This window comes from Melanerpes formicivorus, unplaced genomic scaffold (genome assembly GCF_026170545.1).
Source record: "Melanerpes formicivorus ecotype bairdi unplaced genomic scaffold, bMelFor1.0.p_v2 SCAF_1, whole genome shotgun sequence".
Classification (NCBI taxonomy): domain Eukaryota; kingdom Metazoa; phylum Chordata; class Aves; order Piciformes; family Picidae; genus Melanerpes; species Melanerpes formicivorus.
The window spans coordinates 60,773,437-60,788,206 of NW_027142353.1; the positions used below are offsets into that span (position 1 = coordinate 60,773,437).

The following is a 14,770-nucleotide window of genomic DNA, read 5'->3' on the forward strand; positions in this document are numbered from 1 at the left end:
CAATATGATCTTAAAGGTCTTTCCCAACCAAAGTGATTCTATGATTTTATGGTTCTGTGAAAGGGGATTTAGGCCAACTAGAGAATGCAGAGAATGAAGACCAGGTAGGGTTTGATTTGGAGTATTTAGTTGCACAAAAAGGGATGAACAATGACATTGCAACATGCAGGTTTTGCTTAGTCTTTCATGCCTACTGTCTTAATTCATTAAAAACTTACTGAAAGAGCAGGTCTCTAAACTCCTCAATACTACATAAATTCCTCAATTCTACATAAATCTCCTATGAATTGCATATTCATTTCATCACTCTTTCTAATGCTTTCTCCTGAGAATTTGCTAAAACAACTCATCTGTCATTTTCATAGGAAAATTAAACACGAATACTGCTATCAGCTTATACTTACAGCGTTCTATTCCATTCCCTTAAAATCCATTATGTATATAATTTACATCAGCTTTAAAAATATCCTCATGACCTGCTTGGGAATTAAGATGAAGAACTGCTGAACTACTGTGTGCTTTTCCTAATCATAAGAAACAGAAGATAGTTTCTAATCTTTAATACTAAATACTGGCTGGAGGGCCGAACCCCGAGAGTGGTGGTGAATGGTGCCACATCCAGCTGGCGGCCAGTCACCAGTGGCATCCCCCAGGGATCAGTACTGGGCCCTGTGCTCTTTAACATCTTTATTGATGATCTGGATGAGGGCATTGAGTCTATCATCAGTAAATTTGCGGATGACACCAAGCTGGGGACAGGAGTTGATCTGCTGGAGGGTAGAGAGGCTCTGCAGAGGGACCTCAACAGGCTGGACAGATGGGCAGAATCCAACAGCATGAGAATGAACACATCCAAATGCCGGATTCTGCACATTGGCCACAACAACCCCATGCAGTGCTACAGGCTGGGGTCAGAGTGGCTGGAGAGCAGCCAGGCAGAGAGGGACCTGGGGGTACTGGTTGATGGTAGGCTGAACATGAGCCTGCAGTGTGCCCAGGCAGCCAAGAGGGCCAATGGCATCCTGGCCTGCATCAGGAACAGTGTGGCCAGCAGGAGCAGGGAGGCCATTCTGCCCCTGTACACTGCACTGATTAGGCCACACCTCGAGTACTGTGTCTAGTTGTGGGCCCCTCAGTTTAGGAGGGAGGTTGACTTGCTGGAGGATGTCCAGAGAAGGGCAACAAAGTTGGTAAGGGGCTTGGAACACAAGCCCTATGAGAAGAGACTGAGGGAGCTGGGGTTGTTTAGCCTGGAGGAGACTCAGGGGTGACCTCATTGCCCTCTACAACTACCTGAGGGGTGGTTGTGGCCGTGAAGGGGTTGGTCTCTTCTCCCAGGCAACCAGCACCAGAACAAGAGGACACAGTCTCAAGCTGCGCCAGGGGAGGTTTAGACTCGAGGTGAGGAGGAAGTTCTTCACCAAGCGAGTCATTTGTCATTGGAACGGGTTGCCCAGGGAGGTGGTGGAGTCACCGTCCCTGGAGGCGTTCAAGAGGAGATTGGACGTGGCACTTGGTGCCATGGTCTAGTCATGGGGTCTGTGTTGATAGGTTGGACTTGATCCTCGAGGTCCTTTCCAACCTAAGTTATACTGTGATACTGTGATACTGTGACTTGACAGGATGCTTGGTTGGATGGGTTAGTTGATTGGGTGGCGTTGGATGATAGGTTGGATGCGATGATCTTGAAGGTCTCTTCCAACCTGGTTTATTCTATTCTGTTCTATTCTGTTCTGTTTATTATACACATTTTTCATTGCTGAAAATACAAGAAAGAATGATCTTCTAGTTCTGCATGTACTGATTTTCCTTGGTGAAAAAACATTGCTCTTTTGTTAAAGCTGAGGTTCCTAATGCTTTAGATAAAAGAGCAACAACCCCTTGGCTTTTAAAACTACTTTTGCAGTTGTTTTGGAACATTATACAAATATATTAAAGTAATTAGTTAGCTTTCAATTTACACAGAACAGAAGATAAGGCAGAACTCATCATGACAGCTTGTGATCATATACTCAGGAAAAATATGTGTGTGCCTTCTAACTTTCCCAGGGTTACTAAAGGATTTCCTTGAAACAAGGCAGAAAATGTATCATTCTTACAATGACAATGCAGCACTGATTCTTGTCTCTCCCTGTTCATGACATCCATTCGGAAATAATGCAACAGTTAATCAGCCCCATTGCCTACTGACATTATTCTCTGCTTCTCTGAAAATGATCATATGATGGCAAATGCCTGAGTCTCTTTGTACATGAGAAGAGGCTGAGGGAGCTGGGGTTGCTTAGCCTGGAGAAGAGGAGGCTCAGAGGAGACCTTATTGCTGTCTACAACTCCCTGAAGGGAGATTGTAGCCAGGTGGGGGTTGATCTCTTCTCCCAGGCAACCAGCAGCAGAACAAGAAGACACAGTCTCAAGCTGCATCAGGGGAGGTTTAGGCTGGCTGTTAGGAAGAGGTTCTTCACAGAAAGGATGTGGTGGAGTCACCATCACTGGAGGTGTTCAAGAAGAGACTGGACGAGGTGTCTGGTGCCATGGTTTAGTTGATTAAATGGTGTTGGATGATAGGTTGGACTCAATGATCTTGAAGGTCTTTTCCAACCTGGTCTATTCTATTCTATTCTATTCTATTCTATTCTATTCTATTCTATTCTATTCTATTCTATTCTATTCTATTCTATCCCATTCCATCCCATTCCATCCCATTCCATCCCATTCCATTCCATTCCATTCTACAGTGATTGCCAGCAGTTCCAGTTATGTGACCAAGGAGTGCTTATACAGGTCTTCATCTACACTCTCTCAACTCAGATGGATACATGGGAAGTGGATGAACACCAGAAGAGATGTTGGTTGAAATGCTCTGATGGCCCAGCCCAGGCCACCAGGGACATCCTTCGACATTTGGAAGATTTAAGATTTGTGTAACATTTGTTTGACAACTCATTCAGTAATGGCTTCATTTCTTGAACAGCATTTGGCTATTTTGAGTTTTGTAATATTTTTTTTAACCTAATGGCAAGTTCATGAGAGGTTAATTAATTTGATTAGTGTTAAGCTGTTCCTAAATCATGTTGAAAGACACTGCTGAGGCAGTTTTAGAACAGTATTCATTACAAGGGTCTTTTTAAATGGCAGTAATTAAAATATATGTTTTCAATGAAGCTAATACAGTCCAGAAGAGCTGAATAGAAAGTTTGCTTGTGTAACTTCCAACAGAAGAGGGCACCAATTGGAACCAGATTTGAAGTAGCTGTTTCATTTAATGTAAAATTCAATTAAAAATTCCAGAGTCTGCATTCTGACTGAGCTAATAAAGTGTGGATCAAGAAGAGGCAGTTTCCATGATTCAGTCGTTGGACAGACACAGAATAATAAACTCCTGAGCTCAACAACTTCAGGATGTCTGAATAATTGCTAGTAACATTTAACAGGGCTTTGCAAAATGTATGCCACTGAGTTGAAAACTTAGTCCAGCAAATTTCCTGAAATATTTCTGAAACAAAATAACCACATGGAAATCCTCACTGCTGTATTCATACATGAGAAGTATTTCCCATTTCAAAAAGTCTTAAATTTAAATGCCACAATTTCTAATGTATGTCTGCCATTTTTGCTGGTGTTTGTGGCACCTTGTTGATCTGTCAGAGGGTAGGAGATCTCTGCAGAGGGACCTTGCCAGGCTGGACAGATGGGCAGAGTCCAACCTGATGGCATTTAACAAGTCCAAGTGCTGGGTGCTGCACATTGGCCACAACAACCCCATGCAGTGCTACAGGCTGGGGTCAGAGTGGCTGGAGAGCTGCCAGGCAGAAAGGGACCTGGGGGGACTGGTTGACAGCTGGCTGAGCCAGCAGTGTGCCCAAGTGGCAAAGAAGGCCAATGGCATCCTGGCCTGCATCAGGAACAGTGTGGCCAGCAGGAGCAAGGAAGTCATTGTGCCCCTGTACTCAGCACTGGTTAGGCCACACCGTAAGTCCTGTGTCCAGGTCTGGGCTCCTCAATTTAAGAAGGATATTGAGACACCTGAATGCGTCCAGAGAAGGGCAACAGAGCTGGTGAAGGATTTGGAGCACAAGCCCTATGAGGAGAGGCTGAGGGAGCTGGGATTGTTTAGCCTGGAGAAGAAGATGCTCAGGGGAGACCTCATTGCTCTCTACAACTACCTGAAGGGTGATTGTAGCCAGGAGGGGGTTGGTCTCTTCTCCCAGGCAACCAGCACCAGAAGAAGAGGCATGCAGTTTTCCTAATCTTCATTTTTGTTACCCTTGTAATATAAATTTATCCAAAGACCAGGGTCTGAGAATGTGAGGCTTCTTTCAGCTGTGTAAAAAAGATCTCACCTACTTGATTTGTGGCCTGTTGACTTCTAATCTGAATTTGCAAACTCTCAGCTGGCACTTTGTGCATGTCTAGGTAGAGCGCCATGCATTCCCACTGGTCTCTGAAATAAAGGGCAATTTCCTGTCCTCACCTTGCTGGCTTCTCCTTCCAAGCAAATCTGTATCTGCTCATGGCAGCCTACAGATGTGTGAGCTATTCCACCACATCCCTGTGACCCCTACGGGATCAGAACTCTGCAGCTGCATTCAAACTTCTAATTTCACAGTATCACAGTAGCACCAAGGTTGGAAGAGACCTCCTGCAAATTGCCACTTCCTATCCCAACAGACACACAGTATGCCTGCACCACTCTCAGGGAAGCTGAGGGCTTGGCTCTTCAAACTGCAGAACTGCAGTGTCTCAGAAATGATCCAGCTAATCTATTTCTGATGGACCAAGGTCGAATTACCTCCTCTCACAGCTCCTTAATTGGATGACAAAGATCCTCAACAAGCACATATCTCCTGCAGGTTAGAATACCCGCTCCTGTTGCCCCAGCCTCAGGAAAAGGCACAAGGGACTGCAGTTTGAGATCTACTGAGCTGCATTCATTGCTCCAATAGCAGCTGGGACTATGAGCTGTGGCATATCACTACCATTGCTGAGAAGGTGGTGGAGTCGCCATCATTGGAGGTGCTCAGGAGGAGACTTGATGGGGTGCTTGGTGCCATGGTTTAGTTGTTTAGGTGGGTTGGATTGGTTGATGGGTTGGACACGATGATCTTGAAGGTCTCTTCCAACCTGGTTAATTCTATTCTATTCTATTCTATTCTATTCTATTCTATTCTATTCTATTCTATTCTATTCTGTTCTTTCTACTCCTAGTCTATTCTATCCTATTCTACTCTATTCTATTCTATTCTATTCTACTCTACTCTACTCTGCTCTATATTCTCTACTGAGCAAAGCTGCTCGTCTTCTGTAAGCTCTTCTGCCCAAACTGCTGCGCAACCGTAGCAAGCCTTTGCTGTCTCTGTTAGCTGCAAGCAGTGCTATTGACTGAGAGATTACAACTCACACTCAAAGAAAAAAATATTACTATTTTACACCCTTTCATGTGGTATAATTCTTCAGCCAGCACACCATGAAGAACTCAGATAGCATATTTAGAGATCTGTGAAACGATGGCCAATATTATGTAACGTTTTCATTTGATCACTGATTTCTGAAATCCACTGACTGCATGCACTCCACAGAGATTAGCTGTGCTACATACTCTAAATTATTTAGACTGATTTTTCATTTATTATTTTTTTTGTTGTAGGATGAAATGCTGAAGTTCTGTGTCTAGAAATACTTAGTCAAACACTGTCATTTTATCTAAACTTGGACCCTCAATGACAGCATGCAGAAGTGATCACCATATGGTATTCAGAAGGTACAGATAAAAATACGCCCACCCTTAAAGATTATGAACAATTATTCCACTATAAACTCTGCAGGACAAATCTACATCAAGAGGTAAGCACTGTTATGCTGTGGAATCATCAGAAGCACAATAATTATTTTCAAGGTATTTGAAAGATAATCCTTTTGGAGTTAATCTTTGATTTACATACTCAGCACTGGAATAAAAATGTTTAAAAACAGACTTAATCTTTGTCTACCTATTAACAAGCTTCTAAGCATTTTTTTTGCTTCTAGGATAAAAAGTATGGGATTTTAAAACCAGCTTTGAATTTATAAGTAGATTAGCTAGACTCAATTCAGACCCATACTGGACACTTCCTGAGTTGCAGGCATTTGAAATGACAAATAAGTGGCTGGTAGCAGCGCGTGCTGCCAATAAGCACTAACTCTGTGTCGTTTTGGTTTATTGCTTAAAACTAGCCTTATATTTCAGTCTTCCAAACACTACAATCAAAATGTGTGATTTTCTGATTGTGTAGGCATACATATTTGTAACAATCACATCTGCAGTTTTCCAAAGAAGTTTTTCAGGCCTAAAGGTATATTTAACTCTGGTCAGCAAGACACAACAGAAGGTGCCACACTGAAATATACTGGCTTTTCTTACAGAAGCCCACCTTCAGAGGCCACAAATTTCAACATGAAGCTATTTGCTATCAACAGATTATTTTGACAAAAACATAGTGCATTTAGCATGGTTTAAATGGGAGTTTAGTCAGAGATTTCAAGAGGTAGCAGCAAATTCTGATGTGCACCTCATATCACTCCTTCATATGTGGTTATTTACACAAGGGAAAGGTTTTTCTCATTCTATTGTTACTGTGTACAAGACATGTTTTTAGAATAGAATAGAATAGAATAGAATAGAATAGAATAGAATAGAATAGAATAGAATAGAATAGAATAGAATAGAATAGAATAAACTAGGTTGGAAAAGACCTTCAAGATCATTGAGTCCAACCAATCATCCAACACCATCTAATCAACTAAACCATGGCACCAAACACCCCATCAAGTATCCTCCTAAACACCTCCAATGATGGTGACTCCACCACCTCCCTGGGCAGCACATTCCAATGGCCAATCACTCTCCCTATGAAGAATTTCTTCCTAACATCCATCCTAAACCTCCCCTGGCACAGCTTGAGACTGTGTCCTCTTGTTCTGGTGCTGCTTGCCTGGGAGAAGAGACCAACCCCCATCTGGCTACAACCACCCTTCAGGTAGCTGTAGATGGCATTAAGGTCTCATTTGAGCCTCCTCCAAGCTAAGCAACCCCAGCTCCCTCAGCCTCTCCTCATAGGGCTTGTGCTTCAAACCCTCCCCAGCTTTGTTGCCCTTCTCTGGACACATTCCAGCAACTCAACATCTTTCCTAAACTGAGGGGCCCAGAACTGGATGCAGGACTCAAGGTGTGGCCTAACCAGTGCAGGGGCACAATGACTCCCTGCTCCTGCTGGCCACACTATTCCTAATACAGGCCAGGATGCCACTGGCCTTCTTGGCCACCTGGGCACAATTCTGGCTCATGTTCATCCGACTGTCAACCAGTCCCCCAGGTCCCTTTCTGCCTGGCTGCTCTCCAGCCACTCTGACCCCAGCCTGTAGCACTGCATGGGGTTGCTGTGGCCAATGTGTAGAACCCGGCACTTGGATGTGTTAAATCTCATGCCCTTGGACTCTGCCCATCTGTTCAGTATGTCAAGGTTACAATGTCTATGATCTACTAAGTTATTGTTGAGAAGAAAATAATGGCCAAATGACACATAGCATGAGGTGAGAAGGATCCTCCCCCAGCTATACCTATTATCTGCATTTCAAAGACAATTGCACATACACAGCTGAACGGGCACCCTCTGATAAGAATTCAATGGTTGGAAATCAACCTTTATTGTACATGCAAAAAACTCCCCACCAACTGAACAAACCTAGAAAAAAAGAAACAAAAAAGGAAGTGACACTGGATATTGCAGGATTTTAATGACCCTCAATCATGGCGTTATCTTTAGTTTGTCAATAGTATATATCAATATATATTATCAATAGTATATAGGGGAAAAATAGTATATGAAATAGTTAAACATTATATTGTGAATATTAGAGAAATTAAGAGAGTTAATTCAAATCTAAAAATATATCAGTGTGCTTCTTGGAAACATATACCAAAAGTTAGCTCAAGTCACGTGTGGTCTCACCTCCGTATGGAGAAGAAAAGTGATAGCTTGTTATCCCACATACAGGCTTCATGGCTAAGTACACACATGTAACACTCTACTTCCCACCTCAAATGCATTTAATATACTTTTTCACATCTTATGTGTCAATATTTAAGGTAATTCCTTAGATCCTACTTTTAATGTAGTTGCTGGGAGGAGGAAAAAAAGAAAAAAAAGGCTTTTTCAAACTGACTACTTTCCTACCTGGTTAAGTTTCTTCCATAAGTTGAGAACAGGAGAAAGTTCAGTAGACCATATTTCTCTGTCAAATTTGCAGCCAGCAGTTACTGACCTGCTCAGGATCCGAAGCTGTGAAATGACCTGTGTGGTAAGAATACAAATGAGATCTCAGAGAAGGATAAACAGACTTCTTTCAGTCCAACAACACGATGCAACAGCAAGACATACAACACTCTCTGATTTATCTATGGTCTAGCCTTTGCTGCATAATTCATTACTAATCATTATCTACTGAAAGCACAAACAATACCTATATCCAAATGCACAACATACATGAGCCTCATTCATAGTAAAGCCAAAAGAGAGAAACAAACAAATCCACATTTTTTCTTATCACAGCAATTGTCTTTGTTCAACTATAATTTAACAACTAATGAGGTGTATAATTAATTAAAAAGCCTCTTTTGCACAAAATTTTCAGACTAAACTGAAGCTCGGCCTTTGATTAGGTTCTATCTGCAATTAAAAACAGAGAAGTAAAAAGCCGTAACGTATTACTAAATAGATAGAGCAACTATCATGCAGCAAAAATCTCAGACAATTACAGTCAATTTACTCTAATCTCCCATGGACTTCCTACTTTGATTTTTATACTACCTACACAGCAAACTCCTGGCCAAGATGCCAGCCCGTGGCTTGGACAGCAGCACTCTGCGCTGGTTTAGGAACTGGCTGGAGGGCTGTGCCCAGAGGGAGGTGGTGAATGGTGCCACACCCAGCTGGAGGCCAGTCACTAGTGGTGTCCCCCAGGGATTAGTGCTGTGCCCCATCCTGTTCAATATCTTTACTGATGACTATGGATGAGGGGATTGAGTCAGTGATCAGTACATTTGCAAATGACACCAAGTTGGGAGCATATGTTGAGCATTTAGAGGGTAGAAGGGCTCTCCAGAGGGACCTTGACAGGCTGGACAGATGGGCAGAGTCCAACATGATGACATTCAACAACTCCAAGTGCCGGGTTCTGCATATTGGCCACAACAACCCCATGCAGAGCTACAGGCTGGGGTCAGAGTGGCTGGAGAGCAGCCAGGCAGAAAGGGACCTGGGGTACTGGTTGACAGCTGGTTGAACATGAGCCAGTAGTGTGCCCAGACAGCCAAGAAGGCTGATGGCATCCTGGCCTGCACCAAGAATAGTGTGGCCAGCAGGAGCAAGGAATTCATTGTGCCACTGTACTCAGCACTGATTAGGCCACACCTTGAGTACTGTGTCCAGTTCTGGGTCCTTCAATTCAAGAAGGACATTGAGACACTTGAACGTGTCCAGAAAATGGCAATGAGGCTGGGGAGAGGCCTCGAACATAAGCCCTATGAGGAGAGGCTGAGGGAGCTGGGGTTGTTTAGCCTGGAGAAGAGGAGGCTCAGGGGAAGCCTTATTCCTGTCTACAACTACCTGAATGGTGGTTGTAGCCTGGAGGGGGTTGGTCTCTTCTCCCAGGCAACCAGCACCACAACAGTCTCAAGCTGCACCAAGGGAAGTTTAGGCTCGAGGTGAGGAGAAAGTTCTTCACAGAGAGAGTTGTTAGCCCTTGGAATGGGCTGCCCAGGGAGGTAGTGGAGTTACCATCCCTGGAGGTGTTCAAGAGGGGACTGAATGTGGCAGTTGGTGCCATGGTTTAGTAGTCATGAGGTGTTGCGTGACAGGTTGGACTTGATGATCTTTGAGGTCTCTTCCAACCTTATTGATTCTATGATTCTATAAATTAGTTAAATGTGTATTTATTAATTTGAAGAAACCACAGAAGCAACTAAAAGAACAGCAAACATTTAATATTAAAGACAGGGAGCTTCCACTTCACTAGGTCAAACTGCCCTGGGAACTCCACACATAAAGTGATCAAATACCTTTGCACATTTGGAAATAAAGAATAATGGAATTAAAATTATTCAGGTATAGTTCAGTCTGTCTCTCAAACTGCATAGAAAACTCTTGGTATGTTTTGGTATTTTAGCTACATTTCAGTTATTTTTTCATAGTGTATTTTTTTGCAAGACATGTTAGAAAACAGCTTCTCTCATCTTTTGCTTGACTTCAAAGAATTAAACTCAATAATAAAAACATTATCAATTTTCTGAGTAGGACTGGAGTATTTAATTATTAGACAGAATGTGGCAGGAAGAAAAATTGTTTCTGCTGGGTTTTGACTTATTTCTATTTTTGAAAGATGAGTGGGGTTTTGGTTGGGTTTTTTTGTTTTGCTTTTAATTTCCTTTCACTGAAGCAAACAGCAGCTTCTTATTCATCATCTTCGATAGGGACCAGGAAGCGTAAGAGATGATAGTACAATGAACCATTATGTTGATTTCTACAATATTTACTATAATTATAGAACCATTTAAGTTGGGAAAGACCTTTAAGATCATCAAGTCCAAGCATTAATGGAGCACTGCCAAGTCCAGGAATAAATCAGATCCCTGAGTGACAAATCTACACATTTACTAAATACCTCTAGGGATGGTGTCTCAACCACTCCCCTGGGCATTCTCTTTCAGTATTTGACAAGCTTTTTGATGAAAATATTCCTCCTAATACCCAACATAAACCTCCTCTGTTGCAATTTGAAGACATTTCCTCTTGTCCTATTTTCTTGTTACCTGGGAGAAGAGATCAACCCCCATCTTGCTATGACCTCCTTACCGGTAGTTGTAGCGAGTAATAAGGTCTCCCCTCAGCCTCCTTTCCTCTGAAGTTGCCTCACCCACTCGTCACAAGACTTGTGCTCTACACCCTTCACCAGTTTTGTTGCTCTTCTTAGGACATGCTCCAGCACATGATAGCGTCTTTCTTGTAGTGAGGGACCCAAAACTGAACATGGTACTAAAAGTGTACCAATGCTGACTACAGGGGGACAATCACTTAATCATAGAATCAGAATTGTTAGGGTTGGAAGGGACCTCAAGGATCTGCTTCATTACTTTCCTTGACAGTGAGGTCAGACTGTAGGCCTGCAGTTCCCAGCATCCTCCTTCCAGCTCTTCTTGTAGATGGGCATCACATTTGCTAAAGTCCAGCCAACTGACACCTCCCCAATTAGCTAGGGATGCTGACAAACAATGGAACGTGGCTTGGTGAGCACTTCTGCCAGCTCTCTCAGTAGCTTTGGACAGATTTCATTTGGCCCCAAAGACATGTCTGTCTGTGTCTCAGTGGTGTAGTAGGTCATTAACCATTTCCCTTTGGAGGCTTTGAAGCCCCTTTGGGGGCTTCATACTGCTTCCTGTCTCCCAGCTCAAAGGGGTGGGTAACCCAGGAAACAATGGTCTTACTATTAAAAACTGATTTGTTTCCATAACTTAATTTTAAACTTTCACAAGCTTTCATGCTCCAGCTATTGTGATAGTAGAAAAGATTCCTGTTTAATTTAGCAAAAAATTATTTTCTCTGATTAATGTTTTGATCATAGTGTCTATCATTCCTGTTACTCTTCCTCCTTTTCACCCTGCACACATGCAAATGTTCTGACAAGTAATACAGGTTATAAACAATGCATTTGTGCCTTTCAGATAGCATTCTTTTGGTTCTTATAATTTATTTAGAATAAACCTTTATTTAGAATAAACCAAACCAGGTTGGAAGAGACCTTCAAGATCATCGTGTCCAACTCATCAACCAATCCAACCCACCTAAACAACTAACCCATGGCACCAAGCACCCTATCAAGTCTCCTTCCACCTCCACAGGCAGCCCATTCCAATGGGCAGTTAGTCTCTCTGTATAGAACTTCTTCCTAACATCCAACCTGAGCCTCCCCTGGTACAACCTGAGACTGTGTCCTCTTGTTCTGGTGCTGGCTGCCTGGGAGAAGAGACCAACATCCGCCTGTCTACAACCTCCCTTCAGGTAGTTGTAGAGAGCAAGAAGGTCACCCCAGAGTCTCCTCTTCTCCAGGCTAAACAATCCCAGCTCCCTCAGTCTCTCCTCATAGGGTTTGTGTTCCAAGCCCCTCACCAACTTCGTTGCCCTTCTCTGGACTCGTTTCAGCAAGTCAACATCTTTCCTAAACTGAGGGGCCCAGAACTGGACACAGGACTCGAGGTGTGGCCTAACCAGTGCAGTGTACAGGGGCAGAATGACCTCCCTGCTCCTGCTGGCCACACTGTTCTTGATGCAGGCCAGGATGCCATTGGCCCTCTTGGCTGCCTGGGCACACTGCTGTCTCATGTTCAGCCTATCATCGACCAGTACCCCCAGGTCCCTCTCTGCCTGGCCGCTCTCCAGCCACTCTGATCCCAGCCTGTAGCTCTGCATGGGGTTGTTGTGGCCAATGTGCAGAACCCAGCACTTGGATGTGTTAAACCTCATGCCATTGGATTCTGCCCATCTGTCCAGCCTGTCGAGGTCCCTCTGCAGAGCCTCTCTACCCTCCAGCAGATCAACTCCTGCCCCCAGCTTGGTGTCGTCTGCAAATTATTCAGAATCGTGAGCTTTTGTAGAGTCTTCCTGATTTAAGTAAGATCAGCTAACCCAAACAGCATTTCTATTAAAAAAAAACAGTAGAATTAAAATGTCACTATTTATTTACCTGGCTCCTAAGTTCATTGTGCAGCTTACCTTTTTAATCTACTGCACAATTTAGGGGTTTCTGTGGATATATTTTGTTATGGCACTGACTGACACATTGTAATAAACCCCACACACTTTTAAAGAAATTATTTAATAGAGACAATTAACAGAATGAACAGCAATGAAGACAAAGGATGATCCCATGTGGCTTCATATGGAACTACTAGAAAGTCATGTCTGACCTGGAGATGAAAATAAAAAATCATGGAAAAAATAAAAAAGGCATCCAGGCCTGCATCAAGAACAGTGTGGCCAGCAGGAGCAGGGAGGTCATTCTGCCCCTGTACACTGCACTGGTTAGGCTACACCTTGAGTCCTGTGTCCAGTTCTGGGCCGCTCAGTTTAGGAAGGATGTTGACTTGCTGGAACGAGTCCAGAGAAGGACAATGAAGTTGATGAGCGGTTTGGAACACAAGCCTTATGAGGAGAGGCTGAGGGAGCTGGGGTTGCTTAGCCTGGAGAAGAGGAGACTCAGGGGTGACCTTAATGCTCTCTACAACTACCTGAAGGGAAGTTGTAGACAGGCGGATGTTGGTCTCTTCTCCCAGGCAGCCAGTACCAGAACAAGAGGACACAGTCTCAGGCTGCACCAGGGGAGGTTTTGGCTGGATGTTAGGAAGAAGTTCTATACAGAGAGACTAACTGTCCATTGGAATGGGCTGCCTGGGGAGGTGTTGGAGTCACCATCACTGGAGGTGTTTAGGAGGAGACTTGATGGGGTGCTTGGTGCCATGGTTTAGTTGTTTAGGTGGGTTGGATTGGTTGATGGGTTGGACGCGATGATCTTGAAGGTCTCTTCCAACCTGGTTGTTGTTTTCATCATTATCATTATTATTATTATTATTATTATTATTATTATTATTATTATTATTATTATTATTATTATTATATTTTAACTTTCCATTCCTTATAAAAAAGCAGATTTCTAGGAACACAATCTATAGCTGTTCTTTATTCATGCACAAGGTGAGGTAAGGCTGTTGCCTTCAGTCATTCACAGCTACCGGAAGAAACTCATACTTCACAGGTACAATATGTAATAAGCAAAGCTTTTGTATATATATTTCTTGCGTTTACTTCAGAAGCAATCAATCCTATGAGTCATTAAAACAAATCACATTTTATGACAGTATTATAATTAAAAAAAAACCAAACAAACAGAACAGTAAATGTAAAAAACACATAGTGAAATTCTGTCAATGAACTATATATATATACACACACATATATATATATATATATATATAAAAATCTAGGATCAGTAATTTCAGAACTGTATATAATAACCATTCTAAGAATACAAAACAGAACAGATTTGTCAGTCAGATAACGGCTATTTTCTTCAAGGCAATGGAACAGAAAAAAGGATTTTTTTTGTGTGTATAAGAAGCTAACAAACTGCTCTCACTAATCTATAGACAGTGTGAAATCAAATCCTCTACTGCCATCTACCAGTTTTAAAAGGATGTAGTCTTAGCACAGAAACCAGTTCCTTTGGCATCTTTGAATGAAAGAATATATCCCTTTACACAGTTGTTTAAGGAGGTGTTTTGGATTTTGAAGACTTTACGGTTCAAACTAAAAGATAAAGTTATAACACAGTCACTTTGGTAAATACTGGGAAAGTAGTAAGTCAGTGTAATGCAACTGTCTTCACTGTGTCAAGGGGAATAGAATAGAATAGAATAGAATAGAATAGAATAGAATAGAATAGAATAGAATAGAACAGAACAGAACAGACCAGGTTGGAAGAGACCCTCAAGATCATCTTGTCTGAGAGAGGGGGTTTCAGTTTGACAGGGCTTCTAACCAAACTACATGCTTCGATACTGTTTATCATAGTCTGGTGGCAGTTACCCATATGGCTGTGAAAATTAGAATAGAATAGAATAGAATAGAATAGAATAGAATAGAATAGAATAGAATAGAATAGAATAGAATAGAATAGAATAGAATAG

The 14,770-nt window shown here is 42.5% G+C and overlaps 1 protein-coding gene across 1 annotated transcript in view; it reads right to left on the reverse strand.

Moving 5' to 3' along the window:
- Positions 1–14,770, reverse strand: part of DYNC2H1 (dynein cytoplasmic 2 heavy chain 1) — a 157,162-nt gene that overhangs the window by 35,837 nt on the left and 106,555 nt on the right. The window contains exon 64 of the mRNA XM_068148259.1: positions 8,211–8,327. Coding sequence (XP_068004360.1) covers positions 8,211–8,327 — 117 coding nt within the window. The remainder of the gene's footprint in view (positions 1–8,210; positions 8,328–14,770) is intronic.